Source organism: Lottia gigantea, assembly GCF_000327385.1.
Source record: "Lottia gigantea unplaced genomic scaffold LOTGIsca_1, whole genome shotgun sequence".
NCBI classification, from domain to species: domain Eukaryota; kingdom Metazoa; phylum Mollusca; class Gastropoda; family Lottiidae; genus Lottia; species Lottia gigantea.
In genome coordinates, this window is record NW_008706746.1 from 4,912,078 (window position 1) to 4,930,965 (window position 18,888).

At 34.1% G+C, this 18,888-nt stretch overlaps 4 protein-coding genes across 4 annotated transcripts; all 4 read left to right on the top strand.

Annotated features, from left to right (window-relative positions):
• Positions 1–208: 208 nt before the first annotated feature.
• On the top strand, positions 209–1,470 carry LOTGIDRAFT_152226 (hypothetical protein; the record flags this gene model as incomplete). Its single annotated transcript, XM_009045673.1, has 3 exons — positions 209–257; positions 552–694; positions 1,195–1,470. 3 exons carry the CDS (start codon positions 209–211, stop codon positions 1,468–1,470), a joined length of 468 nt encoding a protein of 155 aa, XP_009043921.1.
• Positions 1,471–6,131: 4,661 nt separating this feature from the next.
• Positions 6,132–6,809, top strand: LOTGIDRAFT_102223 (hypothetical protein; the record flags this gene model as incomplete). Its single annotated transcript, XM_009045674.1, has 2 exons — positions 6,132–6,248; positions 6,603–6,809. Coding segments are annotated over 2 exons (324 nt in total), but the record flags the coding sequence as incomplete, so codon positions are not given.
• A 4,599-nt stretch (positions 6,810–11,408) lies between these two features.
• Positions 11,409–16,175, top strand: LOTGIDRAFT_227996 (hypothetical protein; the record flags this gene model as incomplete). The annotated part of the gene is made up of 6 exons (XM_009045675.1): positions 11,409–11,475; positions 11,813–12,647; positions 12,920–12,992; positions 14,636–14,786; positions 15,257–15,367; positions 15,849–16,175. 6 exons carry the CDS (start codon positions 11,409–11,411, stop codon positions 16,058–16,060), a joined length of 1,449 nt encoding a protein of 482 aa, XP_009043923.1. The 3' UTR covers positions 16,061–16,175.
• A 1,469-nt stretch (positions 16,176–17,644) lies between these two features.
• LOTGIDRAFT_152229 (hypothetical protein) lies at positions 17,645–18,811 on the top strand (the record flags this gene model as incomplete). The annotated part of the gene is made up of 2 exons (XM_009045676.1): positions 17,645–17,780; positions 17,982–18,811. The coding sequence occupies 2 exons, from the start codon at positions 17,645–17,647 to the stop codon at positions 18,809–18,811; spliced, it is 966 nt and encodes a 321-aa protein (XP_009043924.1).
• Positions 18,812–18,888: the final 77 nt, after the last annotated feature.

Here is an 18,888-nt window from a genome sequence, read left to right on the forward strand (position 1 = left end):
GTATCTAGTTAAGGATAGTCCCTTGTAATCATTGATTGATTATAATATATAGTTTTGATTCAAGATAGATTATAGAATATCATATATCAGAGGTTAATCTTGGTATCGATAACCACATATTCCATGACGACTCACACAATAACTTCAGTTCTGAAATTATACCTAAATCACGGAACATTCACCTTGTTTGATGCGTGTATTTGTCGCGATGCTTTTGATATTTTCAATCTTTGTGACTGCTTTGACATCAGTTAAAGGTAGGCCTAAGCTTTATATTGAGAATCTTTACTTTAATTTTCTTATCGATAATAAATATACTAAAGAAACTATATTTACCTTTTTGGTGAGATTTTAAGTTGACAAACCCACTGGCAGAGTGTCATTCAGTCTTCAGAAGAAGGAATAGGTTGAAAATTGATGCCAGAGACATATATACCCTTGATCGAGGGTTGTATGACAAAACAACGGGTTGTTATTCTTTGCTTCGAGAGATATATTATTTTCATATTTGTTGTAAACTTTCCCTCACCTTTGTGAAAATAATATTTCAGGTTGTGACCAGGTGTTGATAGGGGACAATGGAACGATTTCTTCACCAGGATGGCCAATGCGTTACCCTTTGAATATTGAATGTACATATGATATCATCGTTTCTGAGGGTAACCGTGTTAGGATAGAATTTGTTAATATGTCGGTAAGATCTCCAATTTATTTTTTGTTTATATTCACTAATGTAAGCAATTAAGTAAGTTTAAGTGATACGTATTTAACAGGATTGTAATTTTATGTGTTCCTGCAATTCCACTAAAACTAAGTGTTTGATGACGTCTCTAATCGCGAAGGCCTTCTGGAATTATACAAATTAATGCCATCATTGACCCCGATGCACATATTTCTTTTTTTAGAAAACCTGACCACTTTACAATACCATTAACTGGTGAAAATGGATACAAACATGTTTTTTAACTGTTTGAAAGCTGAGCGCTTCACAGTAATAAAGCTAAGAATTAAATACAAGTCTTTTTTTATATTTGAATAAATTAGTGTTTACAAATTGAAAATTGGTGAATTGTTTAAAATATTTTCAATCGGTTAAAACTGTAATACTTAAGATGTCTATTATGGAATGAAAGTGTCCACATTCATGAAAAGGTTTTGAAGGGTTGTTTTATGGAAAAACGTGATTTGTTATAGGTTGAGACATCTTCAGGATGTGGATATGATAGTGTTAAGATATATGATACAAACACATCAAATGTACTGGATACTTTATGTGGTTATACAACAGGACAGGTCTATCACAGTTCTGCCAACTTTATGACGGTTGTATTTAACTCAGATGATGTTCAAGATGATTATGGCTTTGTAGCTGTTTTTTCTTCAGAGGAAAGTAGGTCAAAAGCATTATTACAATTAATAAACATAACAATATTGGGGCAGTCTGATTTTTTAGGAGGTCGGAAAATTTAGGTGCTCAAATTATCTATAGACAAAAATCCAGAGATATGTGTCCCTTATATTTTCTGAAAATGTTAGTCACTACATTTTAGCCAAGTTAATTTCAAGAACGCCAAAACTATCTATATAAAGATTCACGTAAACCTTTTACAGACGCTATGTTTTTGATTGGTGTTGGAAAACTAATGTAGGAAAAATAAACGCCAAAATTTCAGAGAAGTCTCCAAGGAGGTTTTAACTAAATTATCGATCCAATATAAGCCCCAACACCACAAATTATGATGCTTACTTAACAATTAGTACATGTAGATACATAGAAGTAAATAGTATATTCAAATTATTTCACCTATATATTACATCGTTTTTAATAATACTAATTTTGTATACTGTCCCTTTAAACATATTTCTGATTGAAATGAAAGGTTTGATCGGTCGGATGCCGGAAAAATATCCTTAATATTTGTTATGCAAACATAGTGTAGTATAACACGTTTGCTGCGCTCGAACTTAACGCCAAGTCAGACTTCGGGTAAAGTTCGACTTTGTAACTAATTCATTTCGGTATGCATGGCTTCAACTTAAACTTATCTTTGCTATACCTCTGTGTATGTACGGAAAACCAACGATAACTCAAAGAATTATAATTTAATTTCGAATATATTTGTTAATAGAAAATGTGATTGATTTTTAACTAAAATTTTGATCGGACACTTACGGACAGCAAGAATTTGGCATGTTTCTCATGTGCTTTTCCGCGGGATCTTTACTATAAATACGCATCAGGGACATTACAAATCATAATTTGATTAATTATTCAAGATGTCAGATAATATGTCGTCGCCTCGGAATACCAAGAAGAAGACACCCCAACTTACTGTAATTAAAAAAGGAATTCCTTATCGATGTAGTGGATGAGTTTAAGGGTGTTTTGGAGTCGAAACAAAATGATATTCGGTCCATACAAAGGAAGGAAAAGGCGTGGAGAGAAATATAATTTTTGTTCCATGCCCACTTGCTTTAAACGAGATCACAAGCATTTAAAGAAATGCTGGTATAATTCAAAAATGAAGGCAAAAAAATATGTAGCGATGGAAAAAAAGAGAAAGAAAACTGGTGGTGGTATAGTGGAGACAATGGATTCTAGTAATTCAAATCTGAAGATATGTGCTATGATACCGGCACAAATGCACCCTCTGCAGAATGATTTTGATAACGATATGGATTTCCATCAAGATATCTTCACTTTGGCTCAACCGACGTCAGGTTAGTTAAAGGGATACAGTCCTCTGATTATACATAATTTGAACTTCTCAAATCCGCAAATCCAATTTCAATAAAAAGTAGATATTAATATGTCAATTCGAGTTTGACAAGTGCAGTCGAAAGAAGATAAATTACGAGACTGATTCCACGTTTTCGAAATAAGTTGCATATGCACGATTCGAACTGTTACGTAGCACCTTACTTTAAGCAACCACTTTTGCAATGGTACTGAATTTTTCAAAAACATATGATTATATTTTACGTAGCTAATTTAATTTTCATTTCATTCAACACAGGTTCTCCCGTATTTACGCGATCCAAATCAGCATCAGCCACTGTTACCAGCGGAACATTATGTCCAGATACAAATACAGTTCCAACACAGAAATCATCACTGGTTCCATGTGTATAGTCAACTGTTCCAATTATCCCCGAAAACTGCGCAATGTCATAAAAACCTCGATGTATTGTTTTTACTTCATTTTCATCTGGAAACGTAATTACCTCAGACCTATGAATAGCTATATATAGCCCTTGATACCAATTTCACTATTCGGGAGACACTGGATTGATGACCGCCCATTATGTCCCCCACGTTTATTTGGAAAGAGTCACTAGCATACAAACGAAGACATACCCATAACTGTAGTAATGGTGGGATATGTACAGTTTGGTCACATCGATGATTTCAAAAATTGTAGAACGCAATCCTTCGGAAATCTAAAGCGTTTCGTAAATTCACTCTCGTCTAGATCTTCCATTGGATTTGAGCGGTCTTTAAATCTCCTCTCCACGTGTTAAATTTCTCTAATTTGGTGTAATTGGTTGAAATAATCTTCCATTGTCACAATTTCAAAAGCAAACGTATATAAAGTACGGCTAAAGTCTGCTACCACCCTATCTTAGACTTTACTTTAGTTTTGTCCACAAAACGCTCGAGTAAAGCATGACTTACACCAAAGATGGAGCGCAGCATACCTAAAGTCTGACTTAAGCTCGACTTTGAGTAAAGTACGAACGGTTCGTATATATATAATTCGTTACAAAGCATTTATAGCGACCGTTTTATTCATCTTATTGGACATTTGTCTTCAATATTGTTTTAGTATCTAATTAGATTAAAGTTTCTTTTAAAATCTACATTTAATCTTGCGAACAATGACCTTGGAATACATGTATTTTTACAGGAACTTGTGATAAGTATTTAACTGGTGAAAATGGAACATTTACATCACCGAATTGGCCTGATTTTTACCCATCCAACATCATTTGTCAGTATTCAATAGTTGTTCCAGAAGAGTACAAAGTTAAATTACAGATTAATGACATGTTCGTAAGTATCTTAAATGGATTATGAATATTTGTCATATTGCAACCGACTAGTCATGAGACATTTATACATTCTTCAAACAAAAGCATGTTTACAGCTTGCTATTCTTTAATAGGCCTAATTCGTTTTTAAAAACTGAACATATAAACATGAATCCTTCTATACACCTGGTACAAAGATATTATTACCTGTCAGACAGATGAACGCTTCTCAGTATAAAAAAAAATATTTTTTATATTTCAGATAGAACCACACGCGACCTGTTTGTATGATAGTTTAAAAATAAATGATGGGAACCAATCACTGGGCACATTCTGTGGTCAGTCGTACCTGGAGCCTTTTTATAGTTCAACAAATAAGCTTTCAGCTACATTCATAGCAGATATTTCGGGGTCATTTCCAGGGTTTTCAGCTGAATTCACAGCGGTCACCGAAGGTAAACACGTAGATTATTTAGCTTGTACTGAAAAGAAAAGTAAGATTTTCCATCAATATGTTCTGTGTTCGTTGTTCGTGTCAAGTAGTGAAATTTATATATACATGTAGCAAGATTAAACTATTATTAAAAGTATATCTCTTATTTATTTTATTTTAACAGTGGGTGTAAATAATCATACAAGCGGCGACACTGATCAGGGTAAGTTTTATAATCTACATATACTTATTCACCTTAATCTAGTCATTAAAAGGGCTATTAAAATTCGTGACCACTCTAAATCACATTTGTGATTCCTACAATCTTATTCTGTCCAGTGTTACGTGATATAGCAGACTCCATCTTGAAGTGTCTTTACCTTACGTAGGAACCTTACCACGAACAAGCATACATTTTCTATACCTTTGAATACCCAATGAATCTTGGAAATATGTTTCTTCACAGTAAACAGTGTAAATAGTCTTCAGAATTGTATAATTCCTTCAAAAATATCTCAAACTAGGAATTTCCTGTTTCTGTTTCTATAGATGTCTTTTCTATATATAGCAGTGTTTCAAGAAAAGACGACTCGTCTTTTAACTTTCAAACGGGGATAATTCTGGACACAAGTGGATTTGAAGGCTCAAATTTCGACGGTGAGCTGTGAACTGTGAGCAGTATTACTTAGCTAAAAATATAATCCCGTTTCTGAGACAACAACACACGGTACTGGTACATGGTGTATTTTGGCATTTTTACGTTTTTAAACAAAATCATCTTAGAACTCGCGTATATTTTATGTTAAATTATGTATTCAATTACAGAAAAATGGAAATATGGTGGGAAATGCTATTGCAAAGATACATCTGTGTCTTTGGGTAGCAATCAAAGGAAATTAGAAGGATATTTAAGATTTTTTACATATTGTTGAACTTTTTGTTTCAGGTGAGCTTAACCTGATGCAGGGTACGTAAATATCAACTTTTTATAAGGGTATCTCTTTCTCTTGGATATTTATAATAGTTCTTCTCATTCTAGGTTTCTCTTCAAAATAGCTTTTCTTTCAGTAGTAACGTGGGTTGAATTGACGCAGAGGCAGTTGACAAAATTTAAATGAAGTTAAATTTCAAAGCGAAATATGGTGTCCAGAATCCTTATCAATATTAATAGTTGTTGACAAAGACTTTGTGTAATACACGTATTTAAAAAAATCAACCATTTTCACATGGTATGGAACTGATTCGTGCGATTTTGGCGTACTTACTAAAACATGGAACGACCAGGAAACGACCAACAACATGAAACGAGCAGGAGAACCACAGGAAACGACCTCAAACTATTTTGTGATAAATTCTAAGCAAGCTAATTTAGCCAAATAAATAATTCATTTAAAAAAAATTATATACATTTGGGCGAAGTGCACTAAAAGACTCTCAAAATCATGAAAAATTAAAAACGTCTCCTAATAATAAGTCAACTTTTCCCAAATGCACATTTTTTTAAAATGAAGTATATAGATTCAGAGTCGTTTCTAGTTGTTTCTGGTCGGTTCATATTTTGGTAAGTATGGAATTTTGGACAATGGAAATAAATAATAATCGTTTATCTGACTGAATTATTTCAGATTCAGATGTATGTCCTGCCTATGAAGTTTTTGAAGGACTTTCAGGCACAATTACATCGCAGAATTATCCTGAAAACTATCCACTGAATTCAAAATGTTCTTATGGGATCACTGTTCCAGATGGAATGATAATAAAGTTAACTTTTACTGACTTTGAGGTAAGGTTTGGTATGCTTGTTTTCTGCTATACTACGCTCTTTAAAAGAATGTACTCACGAATTCGTGATACACAGGTACCTGATTATCGGATAAAATTAATTTCATAGCTTCGCTCTAGAGACCATTACACGATAAATTGCATAATTTGGACTAATACACTTGTTAAACTTCTTTCTTCGTATTCCTATCTAGGTCATATAGGACCAATTCGATCAACTCTCTTCACTTTGATCTAGCATTATCAATCGATCCACTTGCATGAATACACTATTTCAGTTACAGGGGTGTCATGTAAACTTTAATATGAATAATTCGTTTTCGATCGGACTGTATATCTATTTTATTCATATCAGGTGGAGATGGAAGCAAATTGTAATTTTGACAGCGTTACTGTACATGATAATGATGATATCTATGGTACTTTTTGTGGTACTATAGTACCATCTTCAATCTACACAAAACAAAACCGAGTCGGAATTATTTTAACTTCAGATGGATATGCTACAAGAAAGGGATTCTCGTTAGATTTTCTTGCAGTTGCCGGTAAGGTAGAACGTTAATGTGTAATCTACTACTATTTCATTCCATACGAGCAAAGTTGCCAGATAAAGTATTAACCCGTGTTTGGCATTTAAATTTTAGTGGCAAAATAAAGAAGATTACTTGTGCCAGTAATACGTGCATTAAAATTAAATGATTGCTACATGAAATTTATTGAAACGACCTCAGCAATTGATTCATGCGCATTTTGGTAAATTCTTTAAACGATACAGCAATTGCTATGGGACAGGTTATTTGCTTTGTTTAGATTGGCATAATGTTTAAATGTTGACCTTTCTTTTATGATTGTTTTTGAAGCTACAACGACAGTCACAACAACAACAACTACTAGAGCCCCGCTTGATTGTAAGTGCTTTTTATTTTACTGAATAATGAGTCATACAAATAATGTAAATGAATTATTGCAGGTAACTTTGCTTTGATAGATAACCTGATCGGAAGTGAAACAAAATGGTGGGTAATTCCGGTTAGAGGAGCGTCGTTGGCTTTTCGTAGCAACCCTACTTTACAGTAAGAGTAACAGACATCATATTCATTACTTTCTTTATTGAATGCATGATAATAAATTAAATAAAGTTTAAAAGATGATTTTAATTATCATTTTAGTAACTTTACTAGGAAACACATCAGACCTTATGACTATTATGCTGGTTACAATTGGTATTATTCTCGCTGTTTCCATAATTGCTGTGGTTTCAGGACTTTTTTTTTGCAAATACACTAAAAACGTAAGTATCTCTGTTGGTATCAAAGGGAAACGTTGGCCATCCGTACCACTAGTCGTTTCTTACTACTACGACATATATATAAAAGAAATAAGGAAAATGAAAGCGAATTTTCTAGTTTGAAGTATATTTGAAAGAATTATGTAGAAATTTATAATAATATAATTATAATACAAGTTTATAATTAAATAATCAAAATGACAATTTGGTCGTATATCGGCCACCGTAATAATAATTATGGGATTTTCGTACAGTTCAAGTAGTTCTGAAAACTATTTACATATGATTCAAATCAAGCAGAATCATGGCCTTTAAGTAAGAAATGTGAATATAAAGTTTACAAAGTTTCAATTAGTTTACAAGCATTTTCATTTGCTGATTATGATCTGGCTTTAAAAGTCATATAATCACCTATTCATGTGGTAAATTACTGACTACCGACCAACAATCATCACAAATATCAATATATTTTATAATATATAAAATAATGTAGATTACTTCTATTTTCCATCTATCATACGATTTCTGATTTCCATAACAGAACGTCAAGAACCTGAAGAAATCTAAGAAAAAGAAAAGAGTCATAGCAGTGAAGGAGCTTCCAGTCTGGTCCACTAAGAAAGTTATGCCACCTCTAGCAACACAAATTAACACCAAAGTCAAGCCAATAGAGAATAAGATGAATCTTGTAATGGTTGATGCTTAATTGAACATGTGAAATCATATTGATTTGTATAACATTGAAATGTTTAATGATATTCTAATATAGTTTAAACCAATATAAAGTATATTTTTTGTTTATCGGTAGTTTTTGAATGGTTATTTTAAAATTTACAAACAACGATGCGGGGTTCTATGTACAGATTTGTAAAATTTTTTACATTTACGATAAGAATTTGATCAGAGATCAGATTTGCTGTCAGCAGATTATAAGACACTTTTCAGAAAAACGCTATGTCTCACTGTAACGCACACAGTTGCTAACCTGCAAGATATTGGTTATGGTAATATTTAACATTTCAATTGCTTGTGATAGTGCTCTATATAATTCCATATAAACATATATTTTTTTTAAAAAAAAAAACTTAATTTTTGTCTTGCCTAGTACATTGTTATATTATGTGTTCGTGTGATATTTGCATTCATTTCATATTCTGAAGATCTAACAGCTAGAACAGACAAAAGTTTCCAGCTGTAGACCAAAGTAATTGAAGTAACTAATCGTTCGACGAGATAACTATTTTGGTCAAATTTCTGACAATTATGTTAAATATAAATTGGTTCTGTGTGTATTTCGTGATGCCCTGTGACTGCATTCCAAATTGTTTATACGTTATTGTGATTCACAGGTTGAACAGACGAATTAGTATTTAAATAGTTAAAATGTCATGGTAATGTTTTTTTAGTATTGGTAGGTAAAGATAAACTTTGCATTGCCGTTGTATTATAATATGTTTTATTCATATCTTTTCTATGTGTGTACTTCTATTGTATTTACTATTAAATGTAATATCATATTCTAATCCAAATTTATTTTATCTCAGTCTTCATCCATTCGCCAAGTTCAGTTTCTTAATCAACTTTAGGTTTTGTGGTATTTCCATCTTTGCATCTTACACACATAACGTCCTTAACCTTGCCTGGAAAGCTATCCTTATGTCTATCAGTTTCTTGATGGCTTTGTCAGTATTTTTACATGCAAAAATGGTTGTCACAGTGACTATATGCAAATTCCCAACTCTAATAACAAACAAAAATAAAGTAAATGGGTACTTTATTTGTATTTTCAAAAAAGGAATTAAATTTACAAAATACAAACTATTAAATTAATAATAAAGAACAAAATAAACAAACATTACAACAAGAATTTAATCTAATCCGCTTATTACAAACAATAATAAATAAAGACAAATAAATAAAATAAGGGCGGAAGGGCAAAAATAAGACTATACTCGTGTGTCAAATAATTCAAACTAACTGAAGTGGATAAACTGAGTAGAAGTTGAAGGTAACCACCGGGATTGAAAGGGTTAACATGACAAGTGCTAACCTGGACTATTAATATACTTAAACTCATTATATGACTGAAAAGTTTTTAATTAACTTGTTAATGAAGTTGCCAATTTTACATTTTAAAGATGAAATATTGAAATTAAATTCCAAAGGACATAATTTTATTGGTTTGGATTCCTGGATTCTTGACACTTAGTACAGCAAGGCTAATAGCTTTATATATTCAACTTTATGAAGGCATAGCGCAATTTGTTGTCCCTTTCAATACCACCACTCATCGAGCAAGTAAGATAGCCCTTGCTCATTATGAGAGTCTACAAGAGAAATTTCCAGAAACAATATGATAGTAGCATAATAATCTAAAAACCAAAACTTAAATGACAACCTTGTTGATGACAATCTACAGTCAATCATTTCCAGACTAAATGAAAATGACGGAGATTGAAAGAAAAAGAAAGCTACCCAACTGACCAAAACCACTTATTCTAATTTCTCAATGAAATATTTGTTCCGTCCGAGTCCTATATATTTAAGCGAATCTAGACCTGTGGGCCGCCGAAAAACTGCCGTCAAGCCGCCAGGTAATGCTGACACAAGCCACCGCCGGTCTGCATTTTAAGCCAGCCAGCCGCCGGAGTGTTACTTCCACCGGCGCTCGCAAAGTGTTACTTTTCGTTAAACCGAGACTTTTCACTTGTCTTGTAGTTTTGGTTTATTTGATCTGGATTAAAATGTTGGAATCCAGCATTGGTCTTTTTAGTTAATAAATTGCTTTGCAACCAATTTAGCAATTTGTATTAGAAGGTTACGATTTTTGGTTATGGAACCGGTCAGTCTTAGTCGGAGAGAATCATCATTCTGCATCTGATATTATTGGCACTTAGTGCGAAAGTTATTCTTTGCTCAAAGCTGCGGCTAGCGACTTATGCCAAGCCAACCACAGTCACGCTACTGGCTTAGCTGCAGTCAGCCGAAAATTGGCAGATTGGCTAGATCACGGGTCTGAACGAATCGTGCCCCTTCTCCGTCGAAATCTAATTCATACGTGGAATGTTCCCCGGGATCTTGTTATGAAAGATTGAATAAATAACACCTTAGAGATGTAAACAAATTCGCCTTATAATCCACCCATATCTATATTTTAGGGCAGTATCATGACACACAAGACATAACGGGTAATTATAGAAGATAACAATCTGGTCACAGTAACGTATTGTATTTACATGATACATTCAAAAGGTGTAAATATCAATTTGGAGTGTTTTTTTTAACAATGGCGGACATAGTTTTAAAACCAATAATCATTTTATTATTTTTGATTATTAGTTAGCAAATATGTGTAACAAAATCGCACTCGTTTATTTTATTTAATGTCCGAAACTCTACTCGTTGGTAACTTTGATTAAAACAAAATAATGCTTATCACTACGTGTAGTAGTGAGCAATTACAATATTTGTGTTTTACGTCTGCATCTCATTAGTGCAAGAATACAGAATTCAACGATTACTAGTTCAGAGAAATATTACTGAAGAATTCTTATCTTTAGATGAATCTAAATCGCTAACTTTATGGTTTAATAAGGGGAATTTGAAAACATTCCCAAATATCCGAAACACGTGTAAGTAAAATAAGTTGATGTGTATATTCGTGTGAATCGCACTGATTGTGTTGCAGTCATCACTTCATAGTACCCATACACGCTCAAGTCTTCATATTTGTCAGTTTACTTGATGAACAGTTTCGCGGACTATATATTGCATTTTATTGATTTTCCAATTTTTGTTGCTGGTTAAATTTTCAAATGAGCTCGAAAGTTTGGGGCGATATTTTCATGTTTCTGATCACATAAAGATTTCAGCATGGAGTACATGTATATGACAATATTTATGTTTTTCCTTATCTTGGCTATAAGTGGCGTTAAAAGTGGTATGTATTGTATAATCTATATGCCTCTTCAGATGTTCAGTTTTTAAACGCTCTTGGAGGTACAATTCTCAACGGATATGGACGGAATTCGTTGAAATTATTTATTGCCATTCGACTAGGCTGTGACACGAGTTTCTTCAAATTTATCAAATTCAGAGGGGCTTTGCACAACGGTCTGTACAAGTTGAAAACCCCGACGCTGTTAAATAAAAAAATATATGTTGGGTTATACGGTCGTCCTGGAAGACATTTCTTACCTAGTAATTTATGATCTGATCAGAAGAGAAGGTGAAATACACCTTTCATTTCTCAATGCACACATGTGTTCTTATTCAAGGTACTGAAACAACACGAAGTACTGAAACCACGCCAGGTTCCGAAATAACACAAAGTACTAGTACATCATGGAGTACTGGTACAACACCAAGTATTGAAACAACACCCGGAACTGAAACAACCCATGATTCTGAAACAACATCGGATACTGAAACAACCCCATATACTGAAACACCAACAAACGCTGAAACAACATCGGATACTGAAACGATACTAAATACTGAAACAACACCTGGAACTGAAACAACACTAGATACTGAAACAACACCTGGAACTGAAACAACCCCAGATCCCGAAACAACATCGGATACTGAAACAACAACAGACACTGAAACAGCATCGGATACTGAAACAACACCGGATACTGAAACAACACCGGATACTGATGAAACAACCCAAGATCCTGAAACAACATCGGATACTGAAACAACTCCATATACTGTAACACCAACAAACACTGAAACACCAACAAACACTGAAACACCACTAGATACAGAAACAACAACAAACACTGAAACAACATCCGATACTGAAACAACTCTAGATACTGAAAAAACACCTGGTACTGAAACAACACTAGATACTGAAACAACACCTGGTACTGAAACAACACTAGATACTGAAAAAACACCTGGTACTGAAACAACACTAGATACTGAAACAACACCTGGTACTGAAACAACACTAGATACCGAAACGACAACAGGTACTGAAATAATAGCAGATACTGAAACAACAGATACTGAAATAACACCAGATACTGAAACAACTCCAGATAGGCCTACTGAAACAACACAAGATACTGAAACAACACAAAGTAATCAAGAACCAACAATGTCAGTCACTGAAACAACGACCGGAAGAGGTAATGAAAATTTCGAAATATATAGAAACAATGTTCTTTCATTTTATGAAATCCAGACAGTTTCGTTGTCCAACACCTTGGGCGTTGATGCACCATATAAATACATTCTTATAACATTTTTGTAATTATACGCGATGCGCACTGTGTTGCCGAGTTGCCTTTAATTTTCTGACTTTAAATATCCATTCGTATACATGTATTTGTTTCAAAGTGGAACATAACGTTTTAAAATATTTTTTATAGGAATCATCATCGAGGCATCCTTTACGTTTCTGTTAGCCTTCACATATTCTGTATTAGCCGCATTGCTATAATGGTGAGTCGATCAAACTTTTAAAACTTTCATGAGTAGTAATGAATTGACACCACAAGAACCCCCCCCCCCCCCCCACCGCCCCCCCCGCCCCAACCCCCCCATGTTTGGTATCTCCTTGAGTATCAGCAGGGCCAGACCAGGAACGACAATGCTGCAGTCATTCTCCAACACTCTCATTTCCTTATACAATTTCAAAATGACAGTAAATGAAGATGATGAAATAGTTATATGTTTTAATGTGATTGATTTACTAGTAGATATAAATAAGTGATCATTCATTTCAAAATACGAGTGTTCTTATACAAATGAACTGTGGCAGATTATCTGTTGCGAGATGATAAAACATGAAACTATTGATACAAAAATTTAAAAAAATTATATTGCTTTCTCCAAAAACTACAGAAATTAATAGGAAAATAATGGAAGCATCCGAATCACACCCTACAAATGCCAGGTCTTTTATGATTCCAAGGGTATTCTGTTAATATCGTGCTAACCAGTTAGCAAAGCATACGGGGAATGCTGTCTAAAGGAGTCCATGATTGTCCATTCCCCCTTTTCCCGCTTCACCTGATGCGAAAAAAGGAACTGACCTTTTTTTAGGTTGGCGGAAGAAATTTGTTTTTCACAGGCTCTTCAGCATCGCTGGAAAAAGTGTGAAAATCTGCAAAGGGACTATGTAGAGAAATAAATCTAAATGACTTGGTATTTAACGGTTAGTCTTAGAACTTTTCAACTGTAGCACTCGTAGATTTACTTCAATTCAGTCATTTTTCAGCGAAGATGCGGAAGGAAGGTTATTTTTGTTTATCGGCATCTAAAAGCATTATTAGCTCATATTTTAAAGGAATACTCATTAAAAAATAATCAAATAAAAAAGGTTGTAAAAAATAATATGTAGTAATCTATAATTAACAAAGACAAAAGGAAGCAGTAACCAGTAACCATGAATGATTTTGATTGATATGATATTATATGCCTTTTTTAATGCTATTTTGGCCTATCAATTTACAAAGAAACCCTGTATGAACCATTTGTCCCGTGTAAGAATGTCATGGTTTATGACTGTGCAGCCTTCTATGACGTACGCCTAAATAATCACTTTATCATAATATAACAAATGTGGCTACATTTGTTTTGATGGATGACTGTCTATGACGTGTGAATCATTGTATGAGTTTGTATATAAACTTCAGTTTAACCAAGAAACTTAACCAGAACAGAATTATTTGAAATAGCAGCAAGAAGGTAAAGTGTGAAATCTTCATTTTTGAAAATATTCGTTTGATAATAATTTATTATGGTTAAAGATGTCAAAACTTCTCTATTGGTTTCAGTTTTAATTTAATTTAGGCATTTTTGGCAAAGTTTCAAAAAATTCCTGCTTCTTCAGGCCTATAAATGTATGAAGTTATTAATTAATTATTCATTATTCGAAAGCGGATTATATATTATGTGTACATGTATATAAGTCTCCTGTGGTCGACCTGCACGCGGTATTTTGCTTTTAGGTTCGACTTGCAAAATGAAAAATTGATTGGCTATAGGTACAAATAGGTCAATTATTTGACTTTTATTCTGTTCTGATGATAAGAACCTGTTATGCAAATACTAATGGTTTCAATTCTAAATTCTAATTTCAGAATTCATCTAAAATAATGAACGCACTGATTGCTATTGGTGCTTGTTTGATCATCGGAGTCACGGCACAATATATTAACCCATTAGCCGACCCAAACTGTCCATTTCAAAATGGGCAGATACTGCATGACCCTAGAAACCATTTAGGTCCTGGTAAGTAGATTATGATTTTCTTTCTTGTGTTTTGATTTTGAGCAGTTAACCTTTTCACGAATCAGGCCTGTGTTCAATTTAACATTATTAAACAGGTACTTTCTTTGAATTACCTACTTAAAAATCCCTGTATGTTTGAGCTTGTATACATATTTATATTTTTAAATATTTATAATGGGCACACTTTATATTGAAATATATAGAGGAGATTGGTAGCCTATTCCATTCCCCTTTAACGTTTAGAAAAATATGGTTTAGAAAACAAATACCATTTTGACAAGGGTTGTTCAATAGAAAAGATCAGGCTCATATTGTTCCGCCAAATGAACGCAGGGTAGTAAATTGCAGCAAAGGAGGGGGGGGGGGGGGGGGAGAGGGGGCTGCACGCGAGGAAACTTTATAAGTATGTACTATGTAGCCATATTTCTTTTAATTCCTTTTTTTATGTGATCATCGTTTATTTCTTTCAGGATCGCTAATTGATCCAAGATTGACTGGGTTGAATTATGATACCCCTGCATTAGCACATCGTGTAGACATTTCAGTATCACGAGGACAAAGATTTAATCCAATCTCAAGAAGTAAGATTATCTATTATTAATGTATATTATTCATTATTTAATACGACTTTGAATTCCCGTCATATTGTTCTGTAAAAGCAACCCATTCATGGGTAATAGAATGCTTCACTTTGACCAGCTTGGAATACCATGCAGGAGGTCTATAGACCTGTTATTGGTCGATATTAATCGATCTGCTTTGGATCACATTCACTTTGCAATGGTGTAATCTATTTGATATACATATATATCTTTATTAACTAAATTACAATATTTTTATATTCTATATTTTGTGAAATAATGATAATATACACAACAATTTCCAATAAAACTGCATACTCTTTCGTTCCGACAAGAACTGTACGGATCGACCCTCGGATGGGGTTCGACTACAATAAGAGTATTTAAAGCGGCGGTTTGATTCAGGTGGATTTAGTCCACAATGATATGATGGAATATGGTTCTGAATGATGTTATGAATTTTATTTGATATCATTTATAGGATGGAAGAGAAGCACTTACAGAGCACGTCCTTCTTATCGTAGAGATAGAGATTTTAATAGATTGGATAGATTTGATAGATTCAATAGATTCGATACATTCGACAGATTCGATAGATTTGGACGAAGAGGAGGCCGAGCATATGATCGTAATGATTTCCTTGGAGTGAGAAGAGGGTGGAGAGGTAATGGTCGCGGTGGTCGTGGATATTGAAATATTCAATGTGTACAAAATTAGTAACAAATAATTAAAAAAAAGTTAAGCAAAATCAAATGTTCTGGTTGTACCAATTTTATAAAACTAATAAAAAACGTTACAGGGTAATTAATATATCGTGTTTTTTTTATCATTATTGGGTTGTGTGTTTCACATTCACACCGTGTGGACTCTCGGACTTGGATATCCATGAACAGTTGATCTACTCGAAGTTCGGAATTGGCTTCAGCATTGGTAAAACTGGTCCATTTGTGTTTAGAAAGTTCTAGCAAGGGATCTGGCTCAAATGCAGCTATAGGTATGATTGACTTGGTGCATTTGAGCCAGATCACTTGTTTTAATAGTCACTTTTCACAGCAACCATTTTAGAACTTTCTAAACACATTAGAAACATTTACGACTCTCTACACTCCTAGACCAATTTCTCTAATGCTGTTGCCAATTCTACAACAATGCACTAAATGGTTTTCCTCTTCTCTTTACACGAAACCTTTTGAGATGGTATATTTATCCAACGTGTTAGTTGATGCAAGAGCTTACGTATAGTCACTATCACAATATTAGCAAGTATTTGCCGATCCCAATCGCTCCCAATCATACAAGTTATCGGTATATATATATATTAAACTTAATGAGGAAAGACAACGGCACGTGTTCCTGTACACAGTTTCCGATCAATTATTTTTTAAAAAATCTCCTATAAAGGATATTCCTCTACATAAAATAATTAAGTAGGAAGAATGTGTTTGAACTACAAGAAAGGTGATTATTTATTTCTTAAAAAAAAACAAGAATATATCCTTGAATTTCACATTCAAAATAATAGACTGATCCTTCATGCACTTCAATTTAGCATATGAGACTTACACCTAAATTCTGAGAACTTCGCCATCCCATAGTGGGATTCCCATATCATTGACAATGTCTTTCCTGTCGATAGTCAACACTACATTCATACAAACAACAGACGTACAGATACTGAAAGCAAATCAGCAACAGTTATGTTTTGCTCCTTCTTTTCAATGACTTACATGATTAAGCACCACTTAAAGCTTTATTTCTTTCTTAACAGTTTTAATCGTCTTAATGCAAACGTGTTGCTCGATACTGGTATGATTACATTGTTTGCTGAACGGAAGTCACAGTCTTATGCTTCTTGAACCTAATAAACATTTTTCTTAACTGCTTCAGTGGGCGAATATCACATTGTCTGAAAAACTTTCTTTATGTATATTATGGCGTGCAAAGAAAATATTTTAAGTCTTACATTAAAAATCGTATACTATCCTTTTCGTTTGTGATTGATAAAAAGTGCTTATTATGTCACCTCAAAAGTATCTAAAGTCACGTTCATGTCATAAAAAATTGATTTCTGAATTAAATTGTGTAAACTGGTAAAAAATCAGTTCAATCAGTTGCGATATGGGGTCCCGGGATTAAGACACGAAAGAAATATTTCTCAGTGTGACGTAATATTAATAAGGATTGAATTGGAGGAAAGTGTGGAGTTTTTACCTGTGCGAATTTTGTATTTAAAGCAAGTTCAAATGTGCACTACCAACATTGTGAATAAGCATCATCATGAATGTGGTGGTTGTTTGTAGTCTTTTGATGGTAGTTGTAAATTGTTTATATATAAAGCCTACGAATCATAAGCATGGACCGAAACAAAATGAAAATATACCTTTTGTTGATACAGCAAAACTCTTGACTATAGGTAAGTATTTGCTTATTTTTATTTTATTCGATTTAATCGTTTGGAATAATTCATTCAATGTGCTTTTTGTCCTGTCAACATCCTGATGCTAAAAACTAAAAAGCAGAACTCAAATTTCGGAATGTGTATATATTTGCCCCTCCCTGAAATGGTGACATTCATTGTTTCTTAGATCAGCCAACAACCGATTATCTTTTTCAGGTCGTGTTCGAAGACAATTAAACAACGATTTATTAGTTGACAATGTAGCCGTGGAAAATGCCCAAGTTGTCGGGGCCATGAACAATGCACAAGATATTGGTAATGTGGACAAAGTCACCATTGTTGGTGCTGCAGACAATACTCAAGCTGGTTTAACTGCAAACAACGTTGGCGTTTTTGACAATATTCAAGCGGGTGGTGTAGTAGATAATGTTGGTGGGGTTGTTGACGTAGCTCAAATTGGAGTTGCTGTGGATAATCTTGGAAGAGTTCCTGACAATGCCCAAACTGGTGGTGTTGTAGATAACGTTGGAGAAGTTGTGGACAATGCCCAAGCTGGTGGTGTTAACGATAAAGTTGGAGCAGTTGTGGACAATGCCCAAGCTGGTGGTGTTAAAGATAAAGTTGGAGAGGTTATAGACAATGCTCAAGCTGGTGGTGTTGTAGATAATGTTGGAGCAGTTGTGGACAATGTCCAAGCTGATGGGGTTGGGAACAAAGTTGGAGAAGTTATAGACAATGCCCAAGCTGGTGGTGTTAACGATAAAGTTGGAGCAGTTGTGGACAATGTCCAAGCTGGTGGTGTTAAAGATAACGTTGGAGAAGTTATAGACAATGCCCAAGCTGGTGGTGTTGTAGATAATGTTGGAGCAGTTGTGGACAATGTCCAAGCTGACGGGGTTGGGAACAATGTTGGAGGAGTTCTCGACAATGCCCAAGCTGGTGGTGTTGTAGATAACGTTGGAGCAGTTGTGGATAATGTCCAAGCTGGTGGTGGGACTTTGGACAATCTTGGAGGAAATGTAGACATCGCTGCAAAAGATTGGTAATGTTGATGTTGTCGTTACTGGAGTAGGAGATGTTGTAAATGGTAAAGCAAATCAAGATAAAGGTAACAATATGGAGG